This window comes from Puntigrus tetrazona, chromosome 20 (genome assembly GCF_018831695.1).
Source record: "Puntigrus tetrazona isolate hp1 chromosome 20, ASM1883169v1, whole genome shotgun sequence".
In the NCBI taxonomy this organism is placed as follows: domain Eukaryota; kingdom Metazoa; phylum Chordata; class Actinopteri; order Cypriniformes; family Cyprinidae; genus Puntigrus; species Puntigrus tetrazona.
In genome coordinates this window covers 27,230,659-27,258,474 of record NC_056718.1, presented here as the reverse complement: position 1 = coordinate 27,258,474, position 27,816 = coordinate 27,230,659, and the positions used below count along the sequence as shown (strand labels likewise).

The window sequence follows — 27,816 nt, the reverse complement described above, 5'->3', positions numbered from 1 at the left end:
TGTCATAAGTTATTTTTTAAAAATAACGTATTGTGAAATAACCGCTAGCCCTCACTAGTCAGCCTACAGTACACACTACAAAGTATTCAAACCCTGTTGTGTAAACAAGTTTAATAAATCATTCACAACCCTTTCTGTATCTAAATCGTTAGCATATTGCTTTCATGAACATACATTTATGAACGTATAGTCATGTTTTGTAAATGATTAGTTAATCACCACCTAATAATTACTTGCAATTAATTTATAACTTAATATACAAAACGTAGATAAACTTATTAATCATTTGAAAAAACAATCATGCTTTGTTAATTATTAGTTCATCATTAACTAATGACTTGTAAGCGAATTAACAAAACATGCATAAATTGTTAGCACATCACTTATTCATTTCTTATGAATTTTTTGTAAATTATTAGTTTATCATTTATGAATGCCTTGCACCTGAATGTTATTACCTGTGTTTTTTTTTGTTTGTTTAGTCAATTTTTTATTAGTTGGATAATATGCACTGCATACATAAATATGTAAATGTTTCTTTAAAAATATCAAAATGTTGGGCATTGCATATACATGTTCCAGTTTTATTTGATCAAATTTGCTATGTTATTGGTTGGATAATAAAGTGACGTGTTTGCTAAAATCTAATAGTGTTTAGGATTATACATTTAGGATTATAGGCCTATTAGAATTTTGTCTAAGTGTCTGTTTCCTGCTTTTGAAACTCCTGTTTTGGTCTACTTGTATAGGGATATGTACATATTTTTTAAAAAATCTATTTTAAATGCTTTGCTGCCTATGCATTTATTTAAGCCAAATAAGAATTGAAAATATTGTGTGTGGGAGTGTTTATGTGTGTGTGTCTAGCCCTAAAACCAAACAATAACGTGATTATTCCGCAGTGGTCCTGCTCAATTCACACATTAATCACAATGGAAATCCGAGAGAGAGAGAGAGAGAGAGAGAGAGAGAGAGAGAGAGAGAGAGAGAGAGAGAGAGAGAGGGTGGGGGATCACAGAGGGTTTCATTGGGTTCTGAGTTGGCAGTCTCTTGTTTGATGGCTCTGTCGTTCTGAACGGATGCACAATTCCCTCCACATCTCCACCGACAGTCTTTCGTCGCCGAACCGCCTTCACGATGCGACACACCGGCTGCTCCAGTGAGATCTGACGATGGAATATGGACACCGCGGAGCTGTCAAACTCTCTTTTGATCGCGTGCGATGATCACCATGGCAATAATTGCGCGCCAGAAAAACAGCGCGACGTTTGCTGCCGTGCGTCGAGCGCGTGAGGGTGCGCGGTGTGTCAGATAGTGACCGTCACCAACCTAAGCGCGTGAAGGAGCGATCGTGTGTTCGTGCGGCTGTGGACGAGGAGATGGGCAGACGCGCGTGAACGCAAGCGTGCGCGTATACGGCGCGTCCCTGCAGTCGCGTTCGACCGCCGCGTAGCTGGGCTTCGGTGCCATTAGGTGAAGCGGCGCCGGCTGTTGCGCATCCAGTCAGTGGAAGCCCGGTGTGGATGGGTGGTTCCGCATTTTGAGGAGGTCCCCCGCCTCGCACAGAGAGACCACCCCGATTCTGCAGAGGAATGCCTCAACACGGAGAGGAGCGTCTTCAAGTTGCGTCGATCCGGGTATTGGAGAAGTGCAGCGGGCGACTGCATAGACAGACTGTTCACGCAGCGGCACACTAAAGGCCTGGACAGCGGCCAGTCGTGACTTTTTGCCTGGCGACATAAACACGCACCCCACCGCGTCAGGGTTGCGTTTGGACGCGCGCCCTCCTGGCAACAGCTGCAAGTTGGTGCCAGCAGGTGCAAGACCTGATTTGAGCGCAGGTTTGCCCTGTGCATCCATCTATTTATCTATCTATCTATCTATCTATCTATCTATCTATCTATCTATCTATCTATCTATCTATCTATCTATCTATCTATCTATCTATCTATCTATCTATCTAATCAGGCGCTCCTTTAAACATCTTTGTTGTTACCACACCAAAAGTGATTCAGTTTAATAAACTCGAACACACGCAAGTGTCACAAGTGTGTGAGGATGCAGGTCTCGTTCGCTTGTACGGAGCACAATCTGAAGAGCCGCAGCGAGGACCGGCTGTGCGGCCTGCGAACTGCCCCTCCACAAGGGGGCAGCAGCAGCGGAGGGGGAGGAGGTGGAGGCGGCGGAGGAGGAGGAGAGAGGGGGAGCGGACAGGGGGGGAACGGCAACTACGCCCCTCAGAGCTCGGTCAAAACACGGGACGCGGCGGGGTCCCGACCCCTGCCCCAAGGCCACGCCCACATGAAGGAGGCTATTGGACGTCACAGTAGCATGAAATACAGGTGAGACAGGTGGAGGTGGCGTTTACGCGTGTATGTGGGTAACACCACCTGTTGGATGGCAACTTAGGCCAGGACCGGGTGATTCTGTGCCGTCTGATGTTTTATGGCTTCTTTAAAGATTCACGAGGACCCACTGACAGCCGCTTTAAAACTGAGTGCGCGTGTGTTCACTTCAGTGCTTGTGTTATGGCTGAGCTGAATGAATGGCAAACTGAATGTCAAAGGGGCAGAAATGGAGTCGCCTCTTTTGCTTGCATTATTGACTAGGTCATCTAATGCCATTAGTGTTTAGCACATATCAATATATTATACAGTCTCATACCATGACACGCAGAATGAGTCGGTGCATAAATGCACAACTTGACAGAAATTGACAAAATAAATTTTTATCATTATTAAGTAATCTGACTTGTGTGTGGTATGATAATATAAAAATATATACACAAATTTACAGTGAAAACGGCGGCCTAATCAAAAAATCGAAATGATCAAAACTGATAATGTTTATAAAGGATGGCGTATTGGTGCCTCTGCATTGTTTACAACTCTTAAGTGTATTTTAAGAAGTAATGTCATTGAATTAGTATAATCAAAATCTATCAAAATATACTTTTTAATATACGTGGTAAAATATTAAGCCATATGATTAAACCATAAGTGGCCTGCCTGTAAAACATGGTCTGTTTCTGTCAAACACAAAAAGACAAAACACCAACACACGTCACTAAAATAATGCATACACATGAACGAATTAAAAGATAACGTAACAAGAAACATTACTGCTAATAAAAATAAGAAGAAGCAAAACTATTTGAAGACAATATATGTCATCGCACAAGGACTTCTGGAAATGTTGTTTTATTGTTTTCACTGTAAATAATATTATTGGTAGTTCATTTTTATTGGAAAAAGCCATTTATTTGATGGCATTTACATCAAATGTGATGTTTTTTATCATACGTGGCAATTAAATGTTTAGGCACAGGTTTGGTGGTATGGGTTGGTTTAAGGGTGGGTTAAGGTGTAAGGGATTATAAATGTCGTTACAGAAATTAATAACAGATGTAATTTTATATAGGTAAAAACAAAGTGTAATGTAAAAACCTGTACATACAGTAGTAGTTGAGGCCACTTAATATGAAGTTTTGCTTTGATGCAACCTGTGTTGTTAAAAGCGCTATATACAATAAAAATGATTGATTGATTGATTGATTGAAGTAGGATTGAAATATTGCAACTACAATCATCCAGCAACCATCGCCAATGCTTTAACAATCTCCCAGAAAACTCTTAACTACCACACAGCAGCAACGTGCTACTCCAGACACCTTAGCAACAGCGTAGCAACACTCTGGCAGTCACTCATAACGGTCTAAAATTGTGGCATAGTCTTTAGGAAATGTAAGCATTTAGTTGTATGATGGAGTTCTCTAGTGCAGCTCGACTATTTGTGTGTGTGTGTGTGTGTGTGTGTGTGTGTGCGTGCCTGATTCATCACTGGATGTTATCCTTAAGGAAAAATTGCTCTGTAACTGTCCACGATGAAAACGTACGTGCTTAGCCGCTGAAACAGGTCCTTGTTATTTCAAAGGGCTAATAGTTCATCCGCTGCAAACCTGCGTCCCGATCGGTTTCATTATTGTGTAAATGCCCACTTTTCATGATCTAATCAATCCTGGGTGGATAAAATCCAGCACAACATCACATTTCTTCTCATTGAATATGTTGCTTCACTGTGAAATATGTTTGTGTGAGCGTGTGTTGTGCTAATCTCAGCCTCAGACTCACACCCACGGATCGTTCACGGCCCTTTCTCGGAGATTGCTGAGCCGTTATTTAAATGAGTTTTCACTTTGCTGCACATCGCTGCATTGGATCTACCTGGACCTTAAAAAAAATACTCCGCTTGGCCGTTTTCCATGTTGGACAGACGCTCACTTCCACACGCACACACGCACACACACAAACACACAGTACAGGTTTAGTGGAGAGTGTTGGAAAGTGAAATGGATTTTATTATTCCGGTTTGAGAAACACTTGACATTTGATATGCTTTTAAACTCCTTTCTATCTTTCTACTCATCCACCCTAGCAACAAGCCAGAATTCTTTAGTAACCTTGTAGTAACACCCCCGTCTATGTATCTCTCCATCTATCTGTTGTTCTGTCATTTCTGTCTGTCCGGTAAACCGTGTGGCTTTAAAAATGTTCCAATTCAATCCTTTTAAACTGTTTCAAACTTTTGGCCAGGCTTGCTCAAGCCAGCGTCAAAGTTTGCTTTACTGAACTGTTTTTTTTAATCTAGTTTACCTTGTGTTATGTCGGGAGTCTTATCTATTGAGCAGCTGTGCCAACTGTGTATAAAGGACAGGAGCTTATTAGCCAGAGGGCGGATGTTGGCAGGTGAAAAGAAAAAGATTGTTGTTTGTTGTCTCTCAGCAAACTGTCATCTCAGTTTTTAATTGATACAGACAAAAAAGCACTGTAGCTTCACTTAGTGGTCAAGATGAGATAAGGTAAAGAGATTCTCATTTCTTTCTCGCTCTCTCTCTCTCTCACACACACACACAAAGCTCAGCAGCACGTTCACGATAAAATACTAGTGTGCCTACTATTTTTTAAACAGCACGCAGCGTGCGCAACGATATTGGCGTTCCTTCCCAAATGAAGTTGATAATTAGCATATGATACGTTATTCAGAATATCCCCTTTTTTCAATTTCTTTTTCAAATGCGAGGCATGCGTACCGACACGTTAGAATATACTTGCTGTGTAATGCCGTCAATGACATTCAAAATAACAACAGCTATAATTATGCTAATGACCCCTAATTGTTGTGATTGAAAAGCTACCGTTTCGTTTTCGTGCACTGGGAGATGGAGGCCATTAAGAAACATATGCGTCTGATGGCACATCATCTGTGAATAGCGCGGTTGTGCTTGTCATAGCAAGAGGTTATACGGCAATGTCCTTAGCCAGCGCTCTGGATTAGCCAGAAAATTAGTCACAAACCATATGTTAGATTTTTATATCAGTTCCCACAGGGTTTGAAGTGCTTTGCAGCGATTCACTTGATTATCATGTCCGTTTGTCATGTGGATAATGGATGATTTTTGGTTACACCAGACACATGTTAACGTCAGAAGGCTCGGATCTCCCTCTGTGAAAAAGAAGTGCACTTAATCGTTCGCTAGTTGAGGTTGGGTGAAAAAGCGCTTTCGTAATGTACTTAACGTGTTATTTTGGCACGCTAATTGTGTACTTAATATGCTAATAATGACTACTTCTCAAGAACATTTAAGTGTATTCAGTTGTGCTGTTTTGAGACACCATGAATATTAAATAAAATGTAAAATTTAGTTAGCCACTTGTAGTACTCTTGAACCCATACGTGTATTACAAGTGTAAAAATAAATTTTTAATCCAGAGACAATATAAAAGCACATTTAGCTCATATTCGTGGTTTCTCAAAATAGCACAGCTGAGTACACTTAGATGTTCTCGAGAAGTACTCAAATATTTTTAGTATGTTAAATACAAAATTAGTGCATGAAAATAGAGCACTTTTTTCACCCGGCTTGTTCTATATATTCAAGTACTTAGGAGACAGTTATGAAAACTTGAACATACTAAGTAACCTTAAGTCAATACGTTGAAATGTGTTTTTTATATTAACCCATAAAAACCTACGTTGATGTGGTGATACAAACACTGGTGATTAGTCTTTTTAAAGCATTATTCCTCACTTTCAAGGGACATATAATCAACACCCAGGTTCAGTCATGTGACAATATATGCATTTTTGTTGCCATGGCAACATTTACAAAATGGCGGTCTGTCCGGATAGCACATGTTGCAGTGTCGTCAATTTTTACAAAGAGGTATGTTTCAACCAATGTAACAATTTAATAACACATCCTAGATTACACGTAACCTACTTTTAATACATTTTTGAACAAAATGATATTCAACAAGCTACATAGATATTTTGGTGACATATGTTAACATTATAACAGGGGGCCGGAATGTTGATGTGGCATATTTGTCACATTAAGAAAAATGTTAATGAGCTGCTCAATTAATTTAGCTATATTTCTTCTTAAAAAAATAGAAATAAATGCCAAATGTCATATATATGTAACATTACAGAGCCTTTTATTGAGTTATTGTGGGTTAATGCTGCTGTCTGCAACTTTTAGTTTTTTGGTTAAAAATGATCTAAAATCAATTTTTGGTTGGTGTTATCACTGACAGCCACACATACTCCTTAAAACATTAGATTCATCTGCACTGAGGAGCCGTGCCATTGCACAGCCCACGTAAAGATGATAATGCTGCAAATGACTTCAGTTGCAGGTTTCAAACAGAGATGGCAACAAAGAGCCAGAACTGATGGACTGCAGCTTTAATATATTACAAATATACATTATATGTGCTAAACTGCAACTTTACTATACGTGTCTAATTACAAACTTATATATATATATTAAAGACCATTAAAGAAGTAATCATGAATGAAAAGATAAGTTCTATTTTTCCTTAAAGGTCTTGTTAAAACGTTTTTAAAGGGCCAGTTCAATAAAAATGATCATTTGTGATCCTAATGCTGTTTTATTATATGACTTGAAACCATAAAAAAAGATGCTTAACAAATGTCTATGTAATAATACCCAGACATTAGCTTTCTGACTTTCAGCACTGACTTGGACATTTATGTCTGGGTTTTTAACGTGTTTTAAGTAAAAATGAAGAAAGATTAGCTGTTTTGGCCAGTGGGAAGTATGATACAAAACATGGGCAGATGAAATGAATGCGTACTGGGTCCCTCTGTTCATCTGGCTTTGCAGAGATGTTGGCCAGCATCTTCTAATATGTAATTCTCTCAGTTACCCAAGATCACAATCAACAATGAGCGATCCAGTGCCGGTCTGATTGTTAGTCAATAAGAAATCAATCAGGTCAGAGACACTGATCTCTGATCCCAACACAGAATCCATAACTAAGATTAAAATTAAATCTCAAACACTTATCCAAGACAAAAATGTTTAGCCAACATGTCTAAAGCCATCAGCTGTGCATTTAAATAGCACTTAATTATGTTTTGGGTTTTTTTATATGGTGAAAGGGCATAGCGACTGCAAAAATTTAAATTTAAATATTTGTAATTGCGTATTTGTAATGATGAAATTTAGACATAGTTAATGTATCAAAAATGTACAGCAAAAGATTATTATAGCATAATTATTTAAAGTGTACTTTACTTTGACAGTTTTTCTCAGTCACTTCGGTACGTTTCCCGATTCATCCTTGACATTTGCAAAACATTAAGTGCATTTTTCAAATCAATTCACGCAAATATCAAAACACCATTTGTACCCGCATGCTCGCAAAAGTCAGTCTCTTGCTCAAAATCCTTAGTTCATCTCTCAAAAATAAATATCTGCGTCAGTGAACATGTCAGTGCCATCAGAATGACAAGTCCTTGTGTCACTGTTTACGGATAAGACAGTCAAATTGTTGTCAGTATATTTGCACATTACTTTAAGTGGGACATTGATTGAAAGAGACTGATTTTAAATGTTTGACTTACAGTATTGAGGATATCTCCCAATATTTAGCTTGTATGGTCGTGATCCACAATGATGGCCCTTATTTGATCTAATATGCACCATGAATTTTTACTCGTTTTCTGGATGTCCATCTATTATCAGAATTTGTGTCTATGCTTTCCAATTGAAGATTCATGAGATGCACCTTTGAGCTATTTCAGAGATCTGCTTTATAATTGGTTGATCTATATTTTCATCATTATTGAACGTCAACATTCACTTGAACAATTCAGGGCAAATTTTAAAAAAGTGTAGAAAATGTGTTTATGACTACTAGATCAAGCATTTTGCATTGATTCATTACTACAATGAACTAATGACTATATGTTATAAGCAACTGAAAAAGACCAATGTGCATAATCAGTCGCGTGAACGTACCAAACCAACCGCAGCTTGTTCAAAAGAATGAGGAACTGCTTTAATAACGGTTGAGAAATGAGAGAATATGAGAAATGCGCCAAAGTGATTGAGTAAAATAGAAAAATAAGTGGCTTTTTATTCAATTAATAATGTAATATTAACTTTATATACAATAAATATACTTTTAAGATTTGAAATACACTACACAAGTGTGAGGGATATAAAAAAAGGAGCATTGGTTGAGTTCCCTGTATGAGAGCGTCTGTACAGGCACGGGGTCAGAACCAGACCCCCAAGACCCAGACCAATTGCAGACCCCCTGAGACCCTGACCGGGACTAGAACCCTTGAGGCACAAAACTAGACTATGACTTAACCCAAGACCCGAAGCTCCGGAGCGCTCCAGCTCTTTGCACAGTTATATTTGGGTTTTAGAGTAATGTGTTTTGTGGTTCTAGCTCATAGGCAGCAGCAGTCATCTTAATGAACGCAGATCTGCTTATTACACTGAGCACATTCATTTGATCTCATAGGCTCGGTGACTCATATTTAACTACATTCAAATTATTTTGCCATTGTAATGTCACGAAACATTTCCAAACTCATTCCTGTCCCACACCCAAATCACAGAAAATGAGACTTACCATCACGGTTAGCCTTCCATTACCAGTGTAACATTAGCACTGCAAGTATTAACTAGGTTAGCAAAGCGAATAGCTGCATTATACTGTCAACTGTGCAGAGGATTGTGTTTCTATAAGATGCCTATATTAAATTGCGGAAGTGTGCAGGGAATGGACCTTTTTTAATGCATTTTGGGACATGGATGCCTATGTAACGCATCTTTCAATGCTGATTCGTTTCGGCTGCAAGTTGGATTTTTGAGATGAGTTGAGAGATATAATACTTGCCACGCTGAGACACAATTTGAAATGCCTTTACTCTTTTTTATTTTTAATGCATAAATGTTAAAAGAAGACCGGGTCAAGCACTGTAAGTGCGCGAAGGTAAAATTTTGAAAAAGTGCACTTCTATAAAGTTAACTTTTATAGTACATTATAAATCACTGTTTTAATAACCTTCGGTGATCATAATTCAATGATTAACTTTATTATTAATTTAGTCTCTTATTAAATGTTACAACAACATATTTTTAAAAGTACTAAATTGCAAAGTCATCATTATAAATGCGTAATTAAAAATGTATTTCAGTAATGCGGATTTCTGGTTGCTTACAATAGCCAGCGCTCCACACAGAGAAAAAGCTCACTGGGTTATTACAATCAATGGCAAAATGAAAGTAAACTGATATTTAGCAAAAGATAGAAATAACTGACTTAAAACCATTTAGCTGGTGAAAATAGTTGCTTTGGCCACCACTGTATGTTAGATATTATTTCAATAACATACTCAAAGTTTGCTCAGTTTTATTTATTTATTTATTGAATGATTGACTGACAGATTGATTGTCAAAATGGATATAGTTAAAGGGCATATACCTGAAAGAAATAATATATGAATATTAACATCTCACAAAGCTTTTCAAACTCTCTCTCTCTCTCTCTCTCTCTTTCTCTCTCTCTCTCTATATATATATATATATATATATATATATATACTATTCACCTACTATTCATCACACACACACACACACAAACACACACACATATGCTGAATAGTAGGTGTTGCATGATGGAAAGCCATTCTACACATAACTCTCTCTCCCTCTCTTTTGCTCACTCACTTTTTTTTCCACTTCTCAGCATGTGCAGTAATTGCCTATGCTAACTCATTATAAAGTACATTAATCAGAACGGGCCTTTTACGGCTCGCAGACAGACACACTGTGGAGAAAAGTGCGCCGCTCTCTCCCACCACTGCTGTTCATTTTCTCTCTCTCCCTCTCTCTCTAAATGTTCACCACTCTCCCTCAATATCGTTTCCGTCTTTCCATCGCATTGCTTTTCGCTCTTTGTCCGCCGCCTATTTCTGTTTTCTCCATTTTGCCTGATCTCATCATTTTTTTCGTTTTCGCTTCATCTGCCTTCACTCACATTTTCACATTTGTTGCTCTCTCTTCATCTCTCTCTCTCTCCCTCTCTCTCTCTCTGTTTCTCTCTCTCTCCACCCTGTTGTGGTGCACTGCAGTATTCTGAGAGGAGTGTGTCTGGATGGTGTTGTGTGCTCTGCATTTCTGATTTTTATGAATCTGCCTGATGTCTGTGTTGATGTATGATGTGACCTTTGCAATACAGTGGGGTCCAACAGTCTGAGGCCACAAGTGGAAATATATGTCATGTCATTGCAAATTATATTATCAACATAACAATGCGAGTGAAACGTTTCATAAAAAAAAAAAAAGCAAAAAAAAAAGCTAAATAATAAGTAAACACATCGGAGGATGATTTAGAGTTGGTATTTTGGTATTTTATTTTTGCTTTAATGGCAGCAAATCTTACAAATATTACACTTTTGTCGTAATTTAAAATACCACAACAGTTAATTTATTAATAATGCTAATAATAATTTGTAATGTATGTGGTGTACTTAATTTATCGTCATTATATCCCTATCATTGCATTTTATTTCATACTCTTCAGTGCTTTGATACAGTCTGTATTGTTAAAAGTGCTATATGAATAAAAGTGATTGATTGATTATATAAAGTTGACAGTGTATAAATATACTTTTTAATAGCTATCAGAGCACCTAACCCCACTCCTACCCACCTCTCTATAACATACAAAACTTTGTATGTATTGTATAGATATTCATTTACAGGTATTCATATTCTAATTTGCAATTTTTATCATGACGATACTCCCATCCTCTCTTCGTCATCAATGAAAAACAACTGAGATATTAATTTGCTATCGCTCTTCTCTTACAGCCATTTGCACTACAAACAGGGAATAACCGATTATTAGTAAAGATAGCATCACAGTAGCGACAATGATGCTGCCTTAGCAACCTAGAAATTTCAAGGGATAGACTCAAGTACTGCAGCATTTTACAAAAGCATGTAACATGGATTCCTGCATTGCTTACTACAACTGTGTGTCTGCCGGTACGTAACAGTAAACAGGAGTCAGTGGTTGTTGCGGAGGCCGGCCGGAGTTATACAGCATGTGTCTGTGTGTCAGCGGGATGATTTATAGTGAGGCTTAGGGAAGGAAAAAGAGAATCCGCCGAGATCTCAGCATTATTAAACTTCTCTGTCTCACAGGTTAGTGTGCAGAAGAGAGATAAAAGGGATAGATATAGAGAGCATGTGATTCTTAAAAACATTTGCAACACACGTCTTTAACAAATAAAGCCTGCTGACGATGTACTCTGAAAAACCGAAATGTTGCAACACGGTCGTTGTTTGTCGCCAACTGCTGTTGTTTGGAAAATAAACTTACGGTCGAGATTTCACTTGTGTTGGACATAATGCAAACGTTATCATCTAGGAATACGTGCATTTGTGTGTGGGATTACTGGTAATGTAAAAAAAAAAAAAAAAATAAATAAATAAATATATATATATATATATATATATATATATATATATATATATATATATATATATATATATATATATATATATATATATATATATTATTGTTTGGTGTTGGTAAGAATTCTTAATGTTTTTAAAAAAAATCTCTTTTACTCAGCAAGGCCGCATTTATTTAATAAAAAAACTGTAAAACCAGCAATACTGTGAAATATTATTACAGTTAAAGAAATCGTAATGTTCCTGTAATCAAAGCTGAACTTTCAGCATCACTACTCCTGTCTTCTGCGACACATCAGAAATCATTTTAATATGCTGACTTCTCAAAAAATAATGCGTAGTCACTTTTCCCATGACACTAACAGGGCTTGACTTTTCAACAAATTGAAGGCCAAGTCGGTAATTGCTGAAAAACTTGCTGCCTGCCCTATTTGTTTTTGGCACACTTATGAGAGATGTAAATATGTCAGATTCGTGAGCGCTCTTCAATCAGTCAGCTGATCTGGCTCAGCGGGTCTGCTTCTCTGACTCAGTGACTCAGTCGTAGCATTTAACAGCCCACTGGAAGTTGAATTTCAGTCTGTTTTTCACACATGGTATTCAGTTAAATAAAACGTTGAACACAGAGCATTAGCTTTATACATTATTTGCATGGTTTACAAGATGGTTGTTTCGTGCCTGTTTCAGCCTTATAACACACAGATTAAACAGTTATTTTGTAAGAGATGTAAAAAAATGTTCATTTGTTCAAGCAGCTTATAAAGGTAAAGTCCTCTATCTGGTTTATTACAGTCTCTTACCCAACTTTTTTCTATTTTGGCTTCCAAAATACGTACATTTACCTTTGGCAGATGCTTTGGAAAGTGATTTACTGTGCATTCAATGTCCAAAACATTTTGTGAGTATGTGTGTTCGCTGGGACTAACGATGGTTGTGTTGACAATATTCTAGAAATAACGCTGTATGAATCTGCTTGGGGCTTTAATTCTGTAAACACTTCTGGGTCATATTTTATGGAAAGTGACAAACAACCTATATGATTGTATGGGTTTGAGGATGTTGAAAATGTTACATGTGCTGTGTTTGTGTCATTTGTTAGAAATAAATATATAAACTTGTTAAATTTGGACTGTTTCTGACCAATCATGGGCTACATATAAAGTCAAATGAATGTAATTATGTTTTTATTCCATTGGGGTAATCCTGGTAATTCTCAGATTATTTGTTCTTTTCCTAATTTTATAGAAGGATATATTTACAATTAAATCATCATCAGAAATGTGTCATTTTCTAATGATTCAAAAAGGAATAAAGGCAGTAATAACATAGTAATAATATAGTAACAAAAACATTTTCGCATTCAGCCACTAATGAGAAGTTGCTGATCAAATAAAGGATGGTTTTATTAAATAATAATAATAATAATTTATGTCTCTCATTAAAAAAATGTTCTTGGCGTCCAAGCAGGCATTAAATATTTACATCGTATGCAGATTTTGAATGCTTTACGCGGGTTAAAAGCCACAGGGACCAGTTGCACAGAAAAGAGTATTTTTTCTTGTCCGCACAGTATTAAAACAAGTAAATAAAAGCATTTTAAATTCTTCATACTACTAAAAATAGATAGCAAAACTAATATTGTAGGTTTCCGTGAGAGTTGGGTCTAGGGGATGGAAAATATCACAGAGCTCAGAGTCCTCATCATGTGTGTGTGTGTGTGTGTGTGCGTAGCGTGCATGTAAACACGCAGCATCGACTGTGAATATTCCGCACCATCATCTTCATGTTTTCTTCCCCGAGGCTTCTCATCATATACATGCATATAGATGTGTGCGCGTGTGCGTGTGTGATTCAGTTCTAATGCAGCGCCGTGATAAAAGAGAGAAGGGTGGAGAAAGATAAAAATGAAGAATGACAGAGAAAGTGAAAATATTTGTGTCAGCGAGAAAGAGCTTTGCAGCTTTCTCTACCTCTCTCACCCGTTCCTCTCGCGTGATGAATAGATGTGTCTTTTTTTCTCTGCTTTTTTAGATAAAATTAATGATTCATGCTACTGATTTAGCAATTCCTCACGGTCTTGGCTGGTAATATGTCTATATCAATGTAATGAATAGTCCATACACACTCTCTCTCGATCTCTCTGTCCCACACACACACACACACACACACACTGGATGCAAACAAATGCACAGTTGCAACATTTCTATAAATAGACTGGCCGGGCAAACAAAAATAGATGCAGAGAAGAGAAAGCGTGGTTCAGCCGCCTGGATCTAAACACGCTGACAATCTGTCTCTTTCTATCTCTCTGTTTCTATCGGACGTATAAGCGAGCAGAGGCTGAAATGAAAAGCATGCATCGGGAACGCATAGACGATCTTCAACTGGTGTTCTCGCAAACAGCATGCATCTGAAATTAAAAACACCACGGGTGCTACTATAGCTTTCAACACTTTTCTATTGGCTATTTTACAGCGGTTTTGAATACAGCTCTATATCCATTAGCCAGTGCGTGCTAGCTGGTGTTAAGACGAAGAGTTGATATCATAGTGTGGGGATATTATTATACTGGAATCATTTTTGTAAATCGATTAATCAGTCATAAAAGGTTAAAGGGTTTAAAGGGTTAGTCCAAATCAAAATTAAAATTCTGTCATTGATCACTTACCCGTATGTCGTTCTAAAACTGTAAAAGCTTTGTTGATCCTCAGAACACAATTTAAGATATTTTGGATGAAACCAGGAGGCTTGTGACTGTCCCATTGGCTGCCAAGTAACGATAGGGACCAGAAAAGCATGAAAGATATCGGCAGAATAGTCTGCCATCAGTGGTTCAACCGTAACGTTATGAAGCTAAAAGAATACGTTTTGTATGGAAATAATGACTTTATTCAACAGTTAGGCACTGTAATGTCATGAATGAAGCATTTTTGTACAGGTTTAGAATGACATGCGGTAGCGATTAATGACAAAATGCTCATTTTGGGGTTTAATAACCCTTTGAGCAACCTATTAATCATTACAAAAAGGTTTTTATTTTTGGTATTTTATTTCACAAAAATGTATCCAAGGTAATTCGTACATGGTAATATATGCATTTATACTTGACTCAGACAAAACTTTCTTTAAATGCTTTTAAATTGCAAATTGGTTTTGACAATTAAACGTTAAAATGCGTAATATCTGCTCCGATAATCGGTCGACGGTCCCCCCCACTCATTACACAATGCTATGGCACAATTTACTTGTATTGAAGCGTTTTCAATCTGCATTTAATATAAAAAAAGCATATTTAATGTTATGTGTAGAATGCATTTTTGGAAATCGCTCCGTCTGTGATGTCAGCGGTCAGTGTAGCACATCTTAAAGCAAATGTTATTTAGCGAAATGTTAAATTCTTTCTTTTTCTCCCTTACTTTTTGTCACAGAAACCTTGGAAAGTCGGGGCTACGTGTTTCCTGCTTGGGTCTTGGTGAGTAACTAAGCTTTTTGTTATCTCTGAAAGTGTTCAAACAAGAGAGTCGGGGGGAGTGTCTATTTTTCCGTGTTTAAATGCTTTCATTTATCCCCACTTAAGCGCTCATAACTATAAATAAGTCTCAACATCCATCTGAGCATCTAATCCAGCCCGACACAGCAGCATTAGCTCAATCATCGGGCTGAGGGTTTTGGCAGGGATAGCTGTATTGTAATCAGCGACGCAGGGGAATGTTGGGAAATCTGTTGAAATCAATCATTATTTGACCAATCCGAGTAGCGCTGTCTCATACGCTCTCTTTCTGTCCACAGGTACCTGGGTGACATTTGGATCTCAGATCTCCGATGAGGTGATTTTTTACTTTAATGATTCTTGGTACGCTGTTATATACTCATGTCATTGAATTCTGTAACTTAAACTCTTAACTTTAAAGAAGATACTCTGAGAAATGTTGGCGGGTTCTTTATACATTCTATACATGCAGTAGTCAATAAGCAAACACAAACATATCTAATGCACAGTCTGCACAAGCTTAAATACATTTTGGTAACTGAAATGTTTTGCACCAATGATTTTTTTAAGGGCCCGTCTCTGTCATCCTCTGAATGTGTTTGTCTGTGGATATTTTTCTGTAGATGGCGGAGAGTCTGATGACTATAGCCTATGAGAATGGAGTGAATCTGTTCGACACGGCAGAAGTGTACGCTTCAGGCAGGTACGATTCCCACCGGTGCACTGGATGTGAGAGCGTGTGCACTGCATTTTTCTGTATTTTGTAAAAAAGAAGTGATCTTAAGGGTATTGAATGTAGACTTGTAGTGCGCTTAAAAAAAGGTTATTTTTCATAAAAATAGCTGTTTTAGATCACATAACATTAATGAAATAAAAGGGAACTTGCAGTAAGTGTACTTGTTGTAAATGTTTCTTAACACACAAGTACGTTCTGATGTTATTTTAAAGTGCATTTAAAATCTTAGTTTTAATAATCTTTGTCGTGATTTAAAGGAATAGACAACCCCAAATTTTGTATTAGCTGACTAACATACTTATACATATTAACATATGCAGATATACACTGTAGGCCTCTATCCACCTGCATTACTAAGCTTGGATGAGCCAGGATACATTTTTAAAACTTTTTAATCTTATTGGCAGTGCCTGTTTACACTAACTCCGCCCACCGGCGCGTGATTGGGCTAGTCATCATTACACAGGACGGTTACTTGTTAACAACTCCAGTGGTGCAGATGGTAAAATATATGGTAGTCTTCTTTTTTCTCCCTTTTTAAATTCAAATCAAATCAGAAAAGCATTCATTTCCAATAACAATGAAGGAAGTAATCAAAAAGTGGAAAATAAAGTATCGTGTAGGTTTAGGACTTTGTCGTCCCATTAAGGATGTCAACCACGGCATTTATTTAATAATTTGAATTAAAATTAACATTCACACTCAATTAGTTGCATTCTTTGTTATAATGTACTTTAATACTGAGGTGCAGATCTCAGTGTAAGTCGTATAAATGGCAGAAAATGTTATTTGCAGTGTAAATAGCATCACTAAATAATGCTGCTAAGAATCAATTGCTAGTTGCACTTATAAGAAAATATTCTATTTTCACTTAGTGTCAATAACATATAATTACGCTATTTACACATAAATAGCATATGACAAAAAAAACTGGTATAAAAAGAATCCATTACTACTTGTACTTAGCGTAAATGGCCGCTGCCTTTTAAAAAAAACTGTGTGACTGTGTTCGTCTGAAAGAGGAAAGTCATACACACCTAGGATGGCTTGGGGGTGAGTAAAATATGGGGTAATTTTTATTTTTAGGTCATCTTTTCTTTAGTACCGCATGTTATTCAATATTACGTTTAAAGGCAATATATTTAAAATGTATAAACTGCAACATCATCATTACAAATGTGCAACTGCAAATATGTTGTGAAATATACAATTAAATGACACTGATTTTGAGTTTTTGATACTTAGCTCTTCTATTTAACAAGGCTCTGGCTGTTTTCTCTTTACACCTCTCTTTCTGACTACACAGAACTGAGATCTTCATTTGTAGGCAGCGGCGTAGCGCTGTCCAGTTCTGCTCCTGGAGGGTCTTCCTGCAAGAGTTCCGCTCCAATCCTAATTAAACAGATGTGTTGGAGCAGACTGGAGCTAAACTCTGCAGGATGGAGGCCCACCAGGCACAGGATTGCACGGCGTTGACGCAGTGTGATATAACCTAGCTGCTTAGTTTAAAAAAATAAAGGCGGAGTGAACCGAACAGCTGTTTGGAGATCTTTGTGATTCGAGGGATTATCTACAAGCACGCTGATCGTCATTTGGAGCTGCGTAGATTACATAAATGAACTCTGGGAAGTCGTAACGTCCTGTGGTGCGACATGCTATACTCCATCTGAAACCATTTTCCATTAAATAATTATTATGTAACGGGGGCCTGCTCGTGAGAGCTGTGCAGGTAAACCTCACTCTCCCGATTTGAAAGAGTTAATGCTAGTGGCCTGGTCACTCTTAAATGCACAGGTCACTACAGTTGAAGAAGCATGTCTTTCCATTTCACGCTTCCAAAGTCCTGCATACAGCGGGCATCTGGCTGGCAGACGCCTCTGCTGACCTACATTAGGACTTACATGGTCACACGTAGTCAGTTCTGCTTTCACATCAGCAGAAGTCCTGAATGTGCTGACATAACATGTGTTTTTATCGAATTTGCCTCACAAATTGAACTGTAACGGAATCAACCTCACTTCTCTAAGGCGCCGTTTAATTTCAGACATTAGTACCGCGAATAAATGTAAGAATCCTGGAAGCTCATCTGCAATCAATCTGCAAGGTCATTAGTCTGCCTGTTTACTTCATGTTATTTATTTAATTTTTCTATTCATAATAAAACTATAGTTTTTACTTCAGTGGGTAATGTGAAACAAGTTATATGCTTTAAAGGTGCTTTGTGTAGGAGTTTAATAAAGCATAAAAATGCTGTAATACGCTTGCAGATATTTAAGGAGCATGCTAAGTTAACTGCGAAACCCGCCCGCTGCCAGTTTACCCAATCACGGGTGGACGGAAAACACAGCGTACTTCATTTCGTGGAAGCTCAAGCGAAAGGGGCGTGAACGGGAATCTGGCAACCTGCGTGAGCGTCAAGTCTGAGTAGGAGGGTAGCTGGGTGCATAAAAATCTTCAATAATTTGAATTTGGACCTCTGTGTCGATCCTACATACAGCACCTTTAAAGTTGGCATGAAACTAAAGTTGAGTGAAATGGTTTCTGAGATCGCCCTGCGGTAATTGATTGGATCGCTGCTAACAAAATGGAGGCAGGTTTGAATACAGTCATATCATCCGAAGAGAAGATGAGTTGTTTTGACTGCGAGGGGAGGTTTTTGATGAAAAATTATGAGGGCATGTGAATTAAAAAACATTTAATAAAGTGCGCGGATCATTTATTTATAATAAACGCTACAGTGTTCCATTAAAAATAAGACTTGTCAATTTTGATTTCATGCCGACTTTAACACTTAATTATATAAGGTGTGCTCAGTCCGATCTCTCTACAGTTCATACATATTTTACGAGGTGGCCAGTTCGTACTAATTTATACGGTTTTCGCATATTTTACACATTGCCAATTCGTATGAATCTGTCCAAATGACCTACACCTAAACCCACCTGTCTCTGGGGTTCAGACAAATTGTACAAAACTGTACGAGTGAGGTCGTACGAATTAGCCACCTCGTAAAATACGTACGAATTGGTGTGCATAAGAAATAGCATAATGATTATTGCATATTCTAAATTATTGCATTATTTACTGGTGTCTTCAGGCAACTGTACCTATACTGATGTGTGACGGAGGCTCCTGTAAAAGTGTGATTGTGGCATTTCTGAATCTTTTGCTCTCAGCTTTCTCTTGCTGTTACGCTGTTGTCTGTCTCGCATCTGTTTCTATCTCAGTCTTTACCGCATTCTTCACATAAACCCTTCAAATGTGAACTGATTATACTGAAAATAACCGTATAGGGATAAAAAGCGAATAAATGGTACAATCATGTCAATCATGATAAAATGCAATCATTGTGCAAATCAATGTGATATAATGCTTAAACAATTTGCAACGTATATATAATATGACCAGTGTAATATCGTTTGCCATTTTTGATTCTCTGTTAAAATGTGCTTTAAGAATGCTTATGAGATTGAACTAGACTGAGATTGACACTGCTTTTTATTATTATTTATTTGCAGCGTAACAGCAATAGCAATAAAATATATGTTTCAGACATTGTGACTTTATTTTTCCACAGGGCTGAAATCACTCTAGGGAACATCATCAAAAAGAAAGGCTGGAGGTGACCTGCTTTTGTTTTTATTTCTGTCATTTTTGATTCATTTAGTTGCAAAACAGTTTGACTATATGGATGAAGTAGCCCGCAATACATATTCTTCTCATTTTTGATTTATGGATAATGTGTTCTGGATATGGTCAATCTTTGATCAATTTTGGAAATGTAGGACAGTATTAGGTTTGTCCTCACTATAATAAGCACCTTTTTTTTTCAGACGGTCCAGTTATGTAGTAACGACTAAGATCTACTGGGGAGGACAGTGAGTATCTGTTCAGTTCTATCTTGTACATTGAGATGGACACAAAAGATTCAGAATAGTATTAAAATTAATATTTGTAACCGCTTCTGTTCAGTTCTTTGATAAAGGTTCCTTAACCATTTGCCACTCTGTTCTTTAAATACAAGTCTTTAACTATAAATCTTAGGTTACCAGCAAACGTAGCAAGTGACATTTTGTAAATCTGCAGTTATAAATGCAAAAAGAAAAAAAAAAGTGAACGCCGCTGATTTTGCAAAGTAAACAATTTTACTTAAAAGTTAGACTTCCGTTTTCCACCGCTAAATTTAAAAAGAAAGCTAAACTGTGACTTTTTTTTTTTACTTTGGACAATTCATATTTTATTGTGGGTAAAGTCAGAATTGAAAGTTATAAAAGATATAACGTTGCAGTCTTTATGTGCAGGCTCACACATTATACATATAAATAATATAAAAAATGTTGTGTTTAAAATATAGGTTGTTGAATACCAGCTGCTTGTTCACCATGCTGAGACTCAGCACAAGTTACAGTGATTGCCTTTTGTCTATATTCATCTTAAGAGGCTTTCTGACTACATTTCCTCTCTGACATTTGCATTTCTAATCCTCAGGGCAGAGACAGAGAGAGGCCTGTCCAGAAAACACATCATCGAAGGTAAAGTGTGGTTTATGAATAATAAGACGATCGCAATAAAGCAGACAGGCGGTGATCACGATGTGTTTACAGGTCTCAGAGGTTCCCTGTCTAGACTACAGCTGGATTACGTGGATATTGTCTTTGCCAACCGAAGCGATGTGAACAGCCCTATGGAAGGTCTGCGATTTCTTTTATGGCATGTTTTGAAGATGCATAATTGATGGCGTATCGCTTATCGCGAGTGCTGTTGTGTGTTGGTCTTTACAGAGGTAGTGCGTGCGATGACATTTGTTATAAACCAGGGTATGGCCATGTACTGGGGCACGTCACGCTGGAGCGCCATGGAGATCATGGTACGGTTTTCTCTCCATGCATCAAAACTGGTCACTCTTTATTCTGGGGACCGATTCTCACTGGATTCTATCTACGCCTCAGTAAACTCTTAATTTGCTGTTATTGTAAGTTAGTTAGTAAGGAAGGATTAAGAGGTCTAAAATATGGCCATGAAGAATAATGTATTAATATGTGCTCTGTAAGTACTTATAAATATATAATATATAAATTATATATTTATTTATTTATTTATTTTTTTTTTTCATTTTAAAAGGAAGAACTTCCTTTCAACTTCCAACTTCCTTTTATTCCCTGTACAGCTAAAAAAAAAAAAAAATATATATATATATATATATATATATATATATATATATATATATATATATATATATGTATATATATATATATGTATATATATATATATATATATATATATATATATATATATATATATATATATATATATATATATATATTTTTTTTTATATATATATATATCAGTTTCTGGCACTTCTTATTGGAAGAAGTACCCTACTTGTTACTGGAAAGTTACAATATTCTTATGAAAAAATATTAACTTCTGTCAGAGATTTGATTAAATGAATGCCTGTGTTGGCACTGCTGTTTGCGTTGATTGCTAAGATCTGGGCCTCTGAAAAGAAAGTTTAACCTCTTCTTGTCTTTGTATTTGTGTGTTTAGGAGGCATACTCTGTAGCGAGGCAGTTTAATTTAATCCCACCGGTATGCGAGCAGGCCGAGTATCACTATTTCCAGAGGGATAAGGTCGAGGTGCAGCTGCCAGAGCTCTACCACAAGATCGGTCGGTCAAACACATCATTTAACATACATTCAAACCTTAAATATACGTTATCGCAAAGCGCACTTTTTAAAGTGACCTGAGTTTGTTAAGTAGTCAGGCTTTTTAAACATACTCGAATTACATTTGCCTCAAAAGTATATTATCTGCAAGTAGTTTAAAAATAGTTTAAGACAGTACATGTCATTGTGGTGCTGCCCCGATATACAGTATAGAATGACTTCAAATGTCTGTGCCATTAAACCAATGAGCAATTATTCAGCTAGCTTACAATAAACTCGTTGGCAGTTAAGCTAACTGTGTTTTAGCGATCTCTCTGCTTTACGCTAGAGCTCGTTGAAGCTGATGGGTGAAAGCTAAAAGCCAAAATAACATGAACTACAAAATAATGCAACTATTTCTGATGTTTTGAATGTTTCATAGTCGAAGTTCATGGATTAATTAGGACAGGTGTGAAGTCTAACTCCACATCTTGTGTCTGTCACATGGCGCGTCAGGTGTTGGAGCGATGACCTGGTCTCCTCTCGCATGCGGACTGATCACTGGAAAATACAGTGACGGTGTTCCAGACTGTTCAAGAGCCGCCATGAAAGTGAGTCTTAAAGAGTTTGCCAACTGCAGCTCTTTTCAGTTTCCAATTGCTAAATTGTATTATTTTAATCATATTATGATTATCAATAAATCCACGTGAGCAATGTTAAGTGTTCAGTTGCGTGACTGTGTGTATTAGGGCTATCAGTGGCTAAAGGAGCGAGTGTACAGTGAAGAAGGGCGCAGACAGCTGGCAAAAATAAAAGAGCTCCACCTGGTGGCTGACCGGCTGGGCTGCACGGCTGCTCAGCTCGCCATTGGTGAGTCTGTCTCTGTACTTTTGGTGCATCTCAAGTATTTGGTTAAAGTCAGCCAGCCAAATTACACCATGCCAGACCGAGAAAGTGCCGAGAAAGCCATTGAACGGTCTGTGTTTTTAAATGTCTGTGTTTTAAAAAAAAAAAAACTCAGTGCTTGTGTATAATAAGGTTTTCTGAAATCTCTCACTCAGCGTGGTGTTTGCGTAGTGAAGGGGTCAGTTCTGTACTTCTTGGTGTCTCCAATACAGACCAGCTTCTTGAGAACCTTGGAGCCCTGCGGGTAACACACACACACACACACACACACACACACACACACACACAAACTGGAATGGAATGTCTCTGATGCTTACTGTGAGCATTTCTTTGATTAAAAATACACTACAAATTATTACAATGTGAAATATCCTTACAGTTTATAATAATGTTTCTTATTTGAATATATTTAATAATTGATTGATTTGTTTCTGACTCTCTTGGGTGTCACACGATCCTTTAGAAATCATTCATTTGTGAAAAAGAAATGCTTAATTGTACCGTACTTGCATATAATATTACTGAAATAATAGAATAATGTTTTACACACTAAATTGCGATTCATTGTTTGTACAAATATATTTAAATACAAGTTTCACTATAAATGACTTTAAAATATATTTATTTTAACTTAAATGTTACATACACTTTAAGCATATTTTATGAAATTCAAATAAGCTATATAAAATGAATTATAAATTAATAAACATTTTTCACTGTAAGGACATGCAGTTAAGTATCTTTACATTCAGCTTGCACTTAAATATGATATTTAACGTATACTGTTTTAATAACAAGCACTCATTTTTTTCACAAGGGTGGAAATATTCTGCTTTGATGCTCAAACATTTCCCATTATTATAAATGCTTAAAACTATTATCTCGAAACTATGAATGTGAAGGTGATGCACTTTTCACGATTCTTTGACGATTAGAACATTTAAAAGAACAGAACTGATCTGAAACAGAAATCTTTTGCACCATTATAAAAGTTGCCACCATCGTTTTTTGCCCAATGTAAGGAATCTGCTAAAGGATACACTTCTTTTAAAAAACAATCAGACTTCCTATTAACATGATTTTCATCTTCTCACTAGGTGCTGTCTCAGATGACGCCTCAGACTGTGAGCGAGATAGATGCTCTCCTGGGCAACAAACCGCACTCCAAGAAAGAGTCACGTGCGTGAGGGAACCAGAGAGATGACATGAACATGTGCAGCCAGAAAAGAAAAAGAAAGCAAGGGGGAAAAGATGGAACACGGCGTACCATCGCTTTTCTGCTCTCCCGTATATTACAACACCTGCATGCCTTCTGCAACATGCTTCCAGCCCATACCGCACTGCTCTCTGTAACCCTACTCAAGTATCCGAACATATCCTACCAATTAAACAAGGAAACGGCTGTGCGCAACGTCACAGAAACGCAACGAACAACGGCTGTTTTCGTTTCTTTACTCTAAGAGGCTGAAGTGACAGCCTTCCACGAGGAGGCACTGTCGGTTGTCGGAGGAGAATGGAATGAAAGTGGCAAAAGACTTGTTTATTAGCTGACCCAGACCGAATCTGCAGACTGTTTCCACTGCTGAATTTTCGTTGCCAAATTCCGCGAAGAGTCGAGCTGAGAGTGGTATATTCTTATTGGCAGCTGAAGTCAAATTTGCCAAAATATTTATTAAACAAACATGCACGGGGAAGGGGGAAAGATGATTAGCTGGACTTTGCAAATCGTTGGCGTTCTGCGGAAATCCGCACGGGCCTGGTCGAGTACGTGTGCATGCAGTGACGCTTTGAATCAAACTCTCCGTCGCTGGTGTTGCACCTGAGTGACTCGGAAAATGGATGCTGTGTGACGCCAAGCGAAGATGTTTCTGAGAGCTGCCCGTCCCGTTGGTTTGGGGTGTTCACTGCCTGTCACATTTCATTCTCGCTGCGCAGGAGAGCGTGGCAAACACTCCGGCGTGTGACAGGAACAACATGCAGCAACTGCAAACAGCTGTTTGGACACATCACAAGTCTTCCTCCATTTCCCTCCTTTCCATCTCTCCTTGTGTTTACAACGGTGCACCTGTCCCTTTAAGAGAATTTGTGCAGTCAGGGGAGTGGTGTGTGAGCGTGTATGTGGTACCTTGGAAAAATATTCAGACTCTCGCTGATTTACTTTTTTAAAAACAACTGGTTATAATTGCTATTCCTAACAAACAACCTAAACTAATAACCATAAACCATAACCAATCCTGCCCTGTCAGAAAAAAAGGATACCTATAGGGGAGGCAGAACCCTTAAAGAGACACTTTTGTACCTTTGTTACCCCTAAGGGATTAAAAATAGTACCCTAAGAATACACATTACTGTCTTAAAGGGTTACTCCATCCCAAAATAAAAATTTTGACATTCATTCAGATGACTGGGGGTAAGTGACAAAATTTTAATTTTGGGGTGAAAAGAGTTATATTAAAAAAATATAAGCTTAAAGGGTTCCCGATATTCACCCTGTGGAGGTTAAGAAGGTACAAAAATGTTGCTTTGAGGGTTCTGCCCCAGAGACAAGCTGTTGCTCCCCTAAAGGTACAAATTGTGCACTTTATTTATTTAGATCGCTCTCTGTTTGTGCAGGAAGCAGGAAAGATACCTCAAATCGTGCAGCTTGTTTAAAAGGGATTTTAATTACAAAAACAGGGAAGAGTATCTCTAGGCTTGCGAATTGAGCCACATTTAGGGACCAGAATATCATTGTCAAAGTCCATAACCATGTCCTGAACCTAGTATTAATAGCTTCGAAAGATTTCTGAATGATAATAGTCTTTTTATATAACAATTGAAATGAATGGGGAATATGGAAGTATGAAGAACAGTAAAAGAACAAGAATATTTCAAACACGCTTACAATGTTGAAAATGCAAAGCTGAGAAATATTTCTGATCTCATCATAACTGATTATGCATTACACGAATCAGAGAGATTTTCGAAGCATAAATGAAACATTTAGTTTGCATCACTGGATATTACTGTTGATTACTGTTGATTGTCAGATATGATATGTTAAGATAAATAAACAGATACAAAAAATTAAACATGCACATGCAAATTTTAACATTAAGATCTATAAAATGCATTTAGAAAAAAAACAAAAAACAAAAACAAGGACGCTGTTTTTTGTAGAGCCATCTTTGCAGCAATGATAGCTTTCAGATTTCTTCGGAGTATGAATGCATGAACGCACTGTCCAGATGTCATTTTAGCTTTTTTTCCAGGCAGATTTGCTCCAGGTTGTTTGAGATTAGTCAGATGTTCTTTCTGCATTACAATGTTCCAATAGTGCCACAGATTGTGACGTCAGTTTTATAACTGTGCCATTTCAGGACATTCAGCTCTCTGTTCTTCAGCTAATGTCCTGCTCGACGAGCTTTCTCTGAAGCTTCGGCAGTTTTATAAAATTTCTACGAATATATTCTTATTCTTTAAGTTTTATATCCTGTATTGAATTAGAGTATTTAGGAATAATTGAAAGAACTTCTGCACTAGTATCAGCACCAAATGGAAGCGCAATCTGTTTGAGAAGTCTGCCCGGGCCAGATATAGCAACGGACCGTTTGCTTGAATAATGGCAGGCAAAAAAAGAATCAAACCAAAAAAAAATCATTCTTTTTTCAAAATCAGTTTTGCGTGAGATCCTTCACCTTCGTGTGCAGGTTTTGCATTAGTTATCATTTGTGAATCGGGTCGTGGTCTGAATACTTTTGCTAGGCATCATATGCGTGGGGCTTGGCTTCAGCGGTCAGCATCCTTTGCACTAAGTGGACAGAGTCATAATTTAAAGATCGTAGTTCACAAATAGTCATGAAGGTCATAGGTTAACATGACCAGAGAACTGTGCTAGTATTGCTTTGTGTGTTTGACAAATACAAGCTGCGTCAGTGACAATGAAAAGCGAAGCGCTTCACTTTTAAAAATGTGTTCGTGTCATTCCATGATTTCAGATCGAAGGACACAGATTGGCTAGATTGAGTGACTACTGTCAATTTCCCATCAGCCATTGCTGAACATCACGGTGTGCGGTGCCTCAGAACGTGGTTCATAACTCCACTTGTTCCATAACCCAGTTACCACAGAAAATCATTAGGAGAAAAATACAAATGTTGTTTACAGTAATGCATTTACAATGAACGTCTAAGGGGCAAGTGCACCGTGCGGTTTAAAGCTGAAATGCGAAGCTATATACTTTGCACACTGGCTTTGTGTCTAGTCTTGTGGTTACACTTTTCAAATTGCATTTTAGCGTTTATAACAGTGCAGCGCCTTGCCCCATGGATTTCCATTAATGCACGTGTGTTACTGTAAATGGTTTTTGTTTATACAAACTAACGCTTAAGATATTTTCTGCAGTAAATGACACGGTGAGCTATTCTTTTAACTCTACCGAACCCAGGCAAAAAAAACTAACAGATTTAGTTCAGCACAATAAACAGGCACAAACAGAATTAAACCCTTTATATTAAACCAAATTCTTTTTTAACAATAAGTGTAATATTAGTTGCGTCGGAGAAACCCAGACTTGGCAACGCTAGCACGATTCACTGTTTGTATTATAATTAGAATTTTGTTCTTTATTTTTGAGAGTTTTTTTCCTTTTTTTTGGAATACTTTTGCCTTCTCAAAACTCCAAGCCTGCTACTTATTCAGCTAAGCTTTACTCTATTAAACAAAGCTGGGATTGGAGAGAATAATGAGCACTGACAGATCTGAGATCAGTTATGCTGCTTTTCTTAGCATATTTAAAAGCAAAGGTCGAAAGGTCAACCTGGTCCTGGGTCACTTCTTAATGGGGCAACACAAGTCCCTTTAGTGGTAATTCAAGTTCACTTGTGTATTCTCTCTACAGCACCGGTCGGTTCTAATGTCTCTTTGTATTTATAATGATCGATGATTTATGTAAGTATTGTACCTGAGTTGGCAATTTGGAAAGGCATTGAAATGACTGAACTTTTTTAATCCACATAATTATTAGCAAGACTGAACTATCATTAGTTAACCTGAACTAATGTATATATACATTTAGTGCACTCCCTCATATGGTAATTTTTGCCTGAATATGTTAAATTTACTGTCATGCAACAAGAAAAATTGAAAAAAAAAAAAAAAACAACAACAACAAGAAACAAACAAACAAACATACAAAAACATGCCCTGTACTGAATGTATCTTGCTTGCCTTTAAAATGTGTGGAGAAAA

The 27,816-nt window shown here is 37.4% G+C and overlaps 1 protein-coding gene across 1 annotated transcript; it reads left to right on the top strand.

Annotated features, from left to right (window-relative positions):
• The first annotated feature begins 992 nt into the window (after positions 1-992).
• LOC122325335 (voltage-gated potassium channel subunit beta-3) lies at positions 993-27,816 on the top strand. The gene is made up of 14 exons (XM_043220349.1): positions 993-2,342; positions 15,238-15,281; positions 15,599-15,636; positions 15,923-16,002; positions 19,613-19,657; positions 19,869-19,913; positions 20,524-20,567; positions 20,640-20,726; positions 20,817-20,902; positions 21,583-21,703; positions 22,198-22,292; positions 22,431-22,551; positions 22,743-22,831; positions 23,685-27,816. The coding sequence occupies exons 1-14, from the start codon at positions 2,059-2,061 to the stop codon at positions 23,772-23,774; spliced, it is 1,269 nt and encodes a 422-aa protein (XP_043076284.1). The 5' UTR covers positions 993-2,058; the 3' UTR covers positions 23,775-27,816.

Bases quoted from the DNA above. Each gene is read 5' to 3' on its own strand.
- LOC122325335 (XM_043220349.1), top strand. From the start codon at position 2,059: ATGCAGGTCTCGTTCGCTTGTACGGAGCACAATCTGAAGAGCCGCAGC. The intron at 2,343-15,237 runs GTGAGACAGGTG...TTTTTGTCACAG, and splicing joins CACAGTAGCATGAAATACAG to AAACCTTGGAAAGTCGGGGC. The intron at 22,832-23,684 runs GTAACACACACA...TCTTCTCACTAG, and splicing joins AGAACCTTGGAGCCCTGCGG to GTGCTGTCTCAGATGACGCC.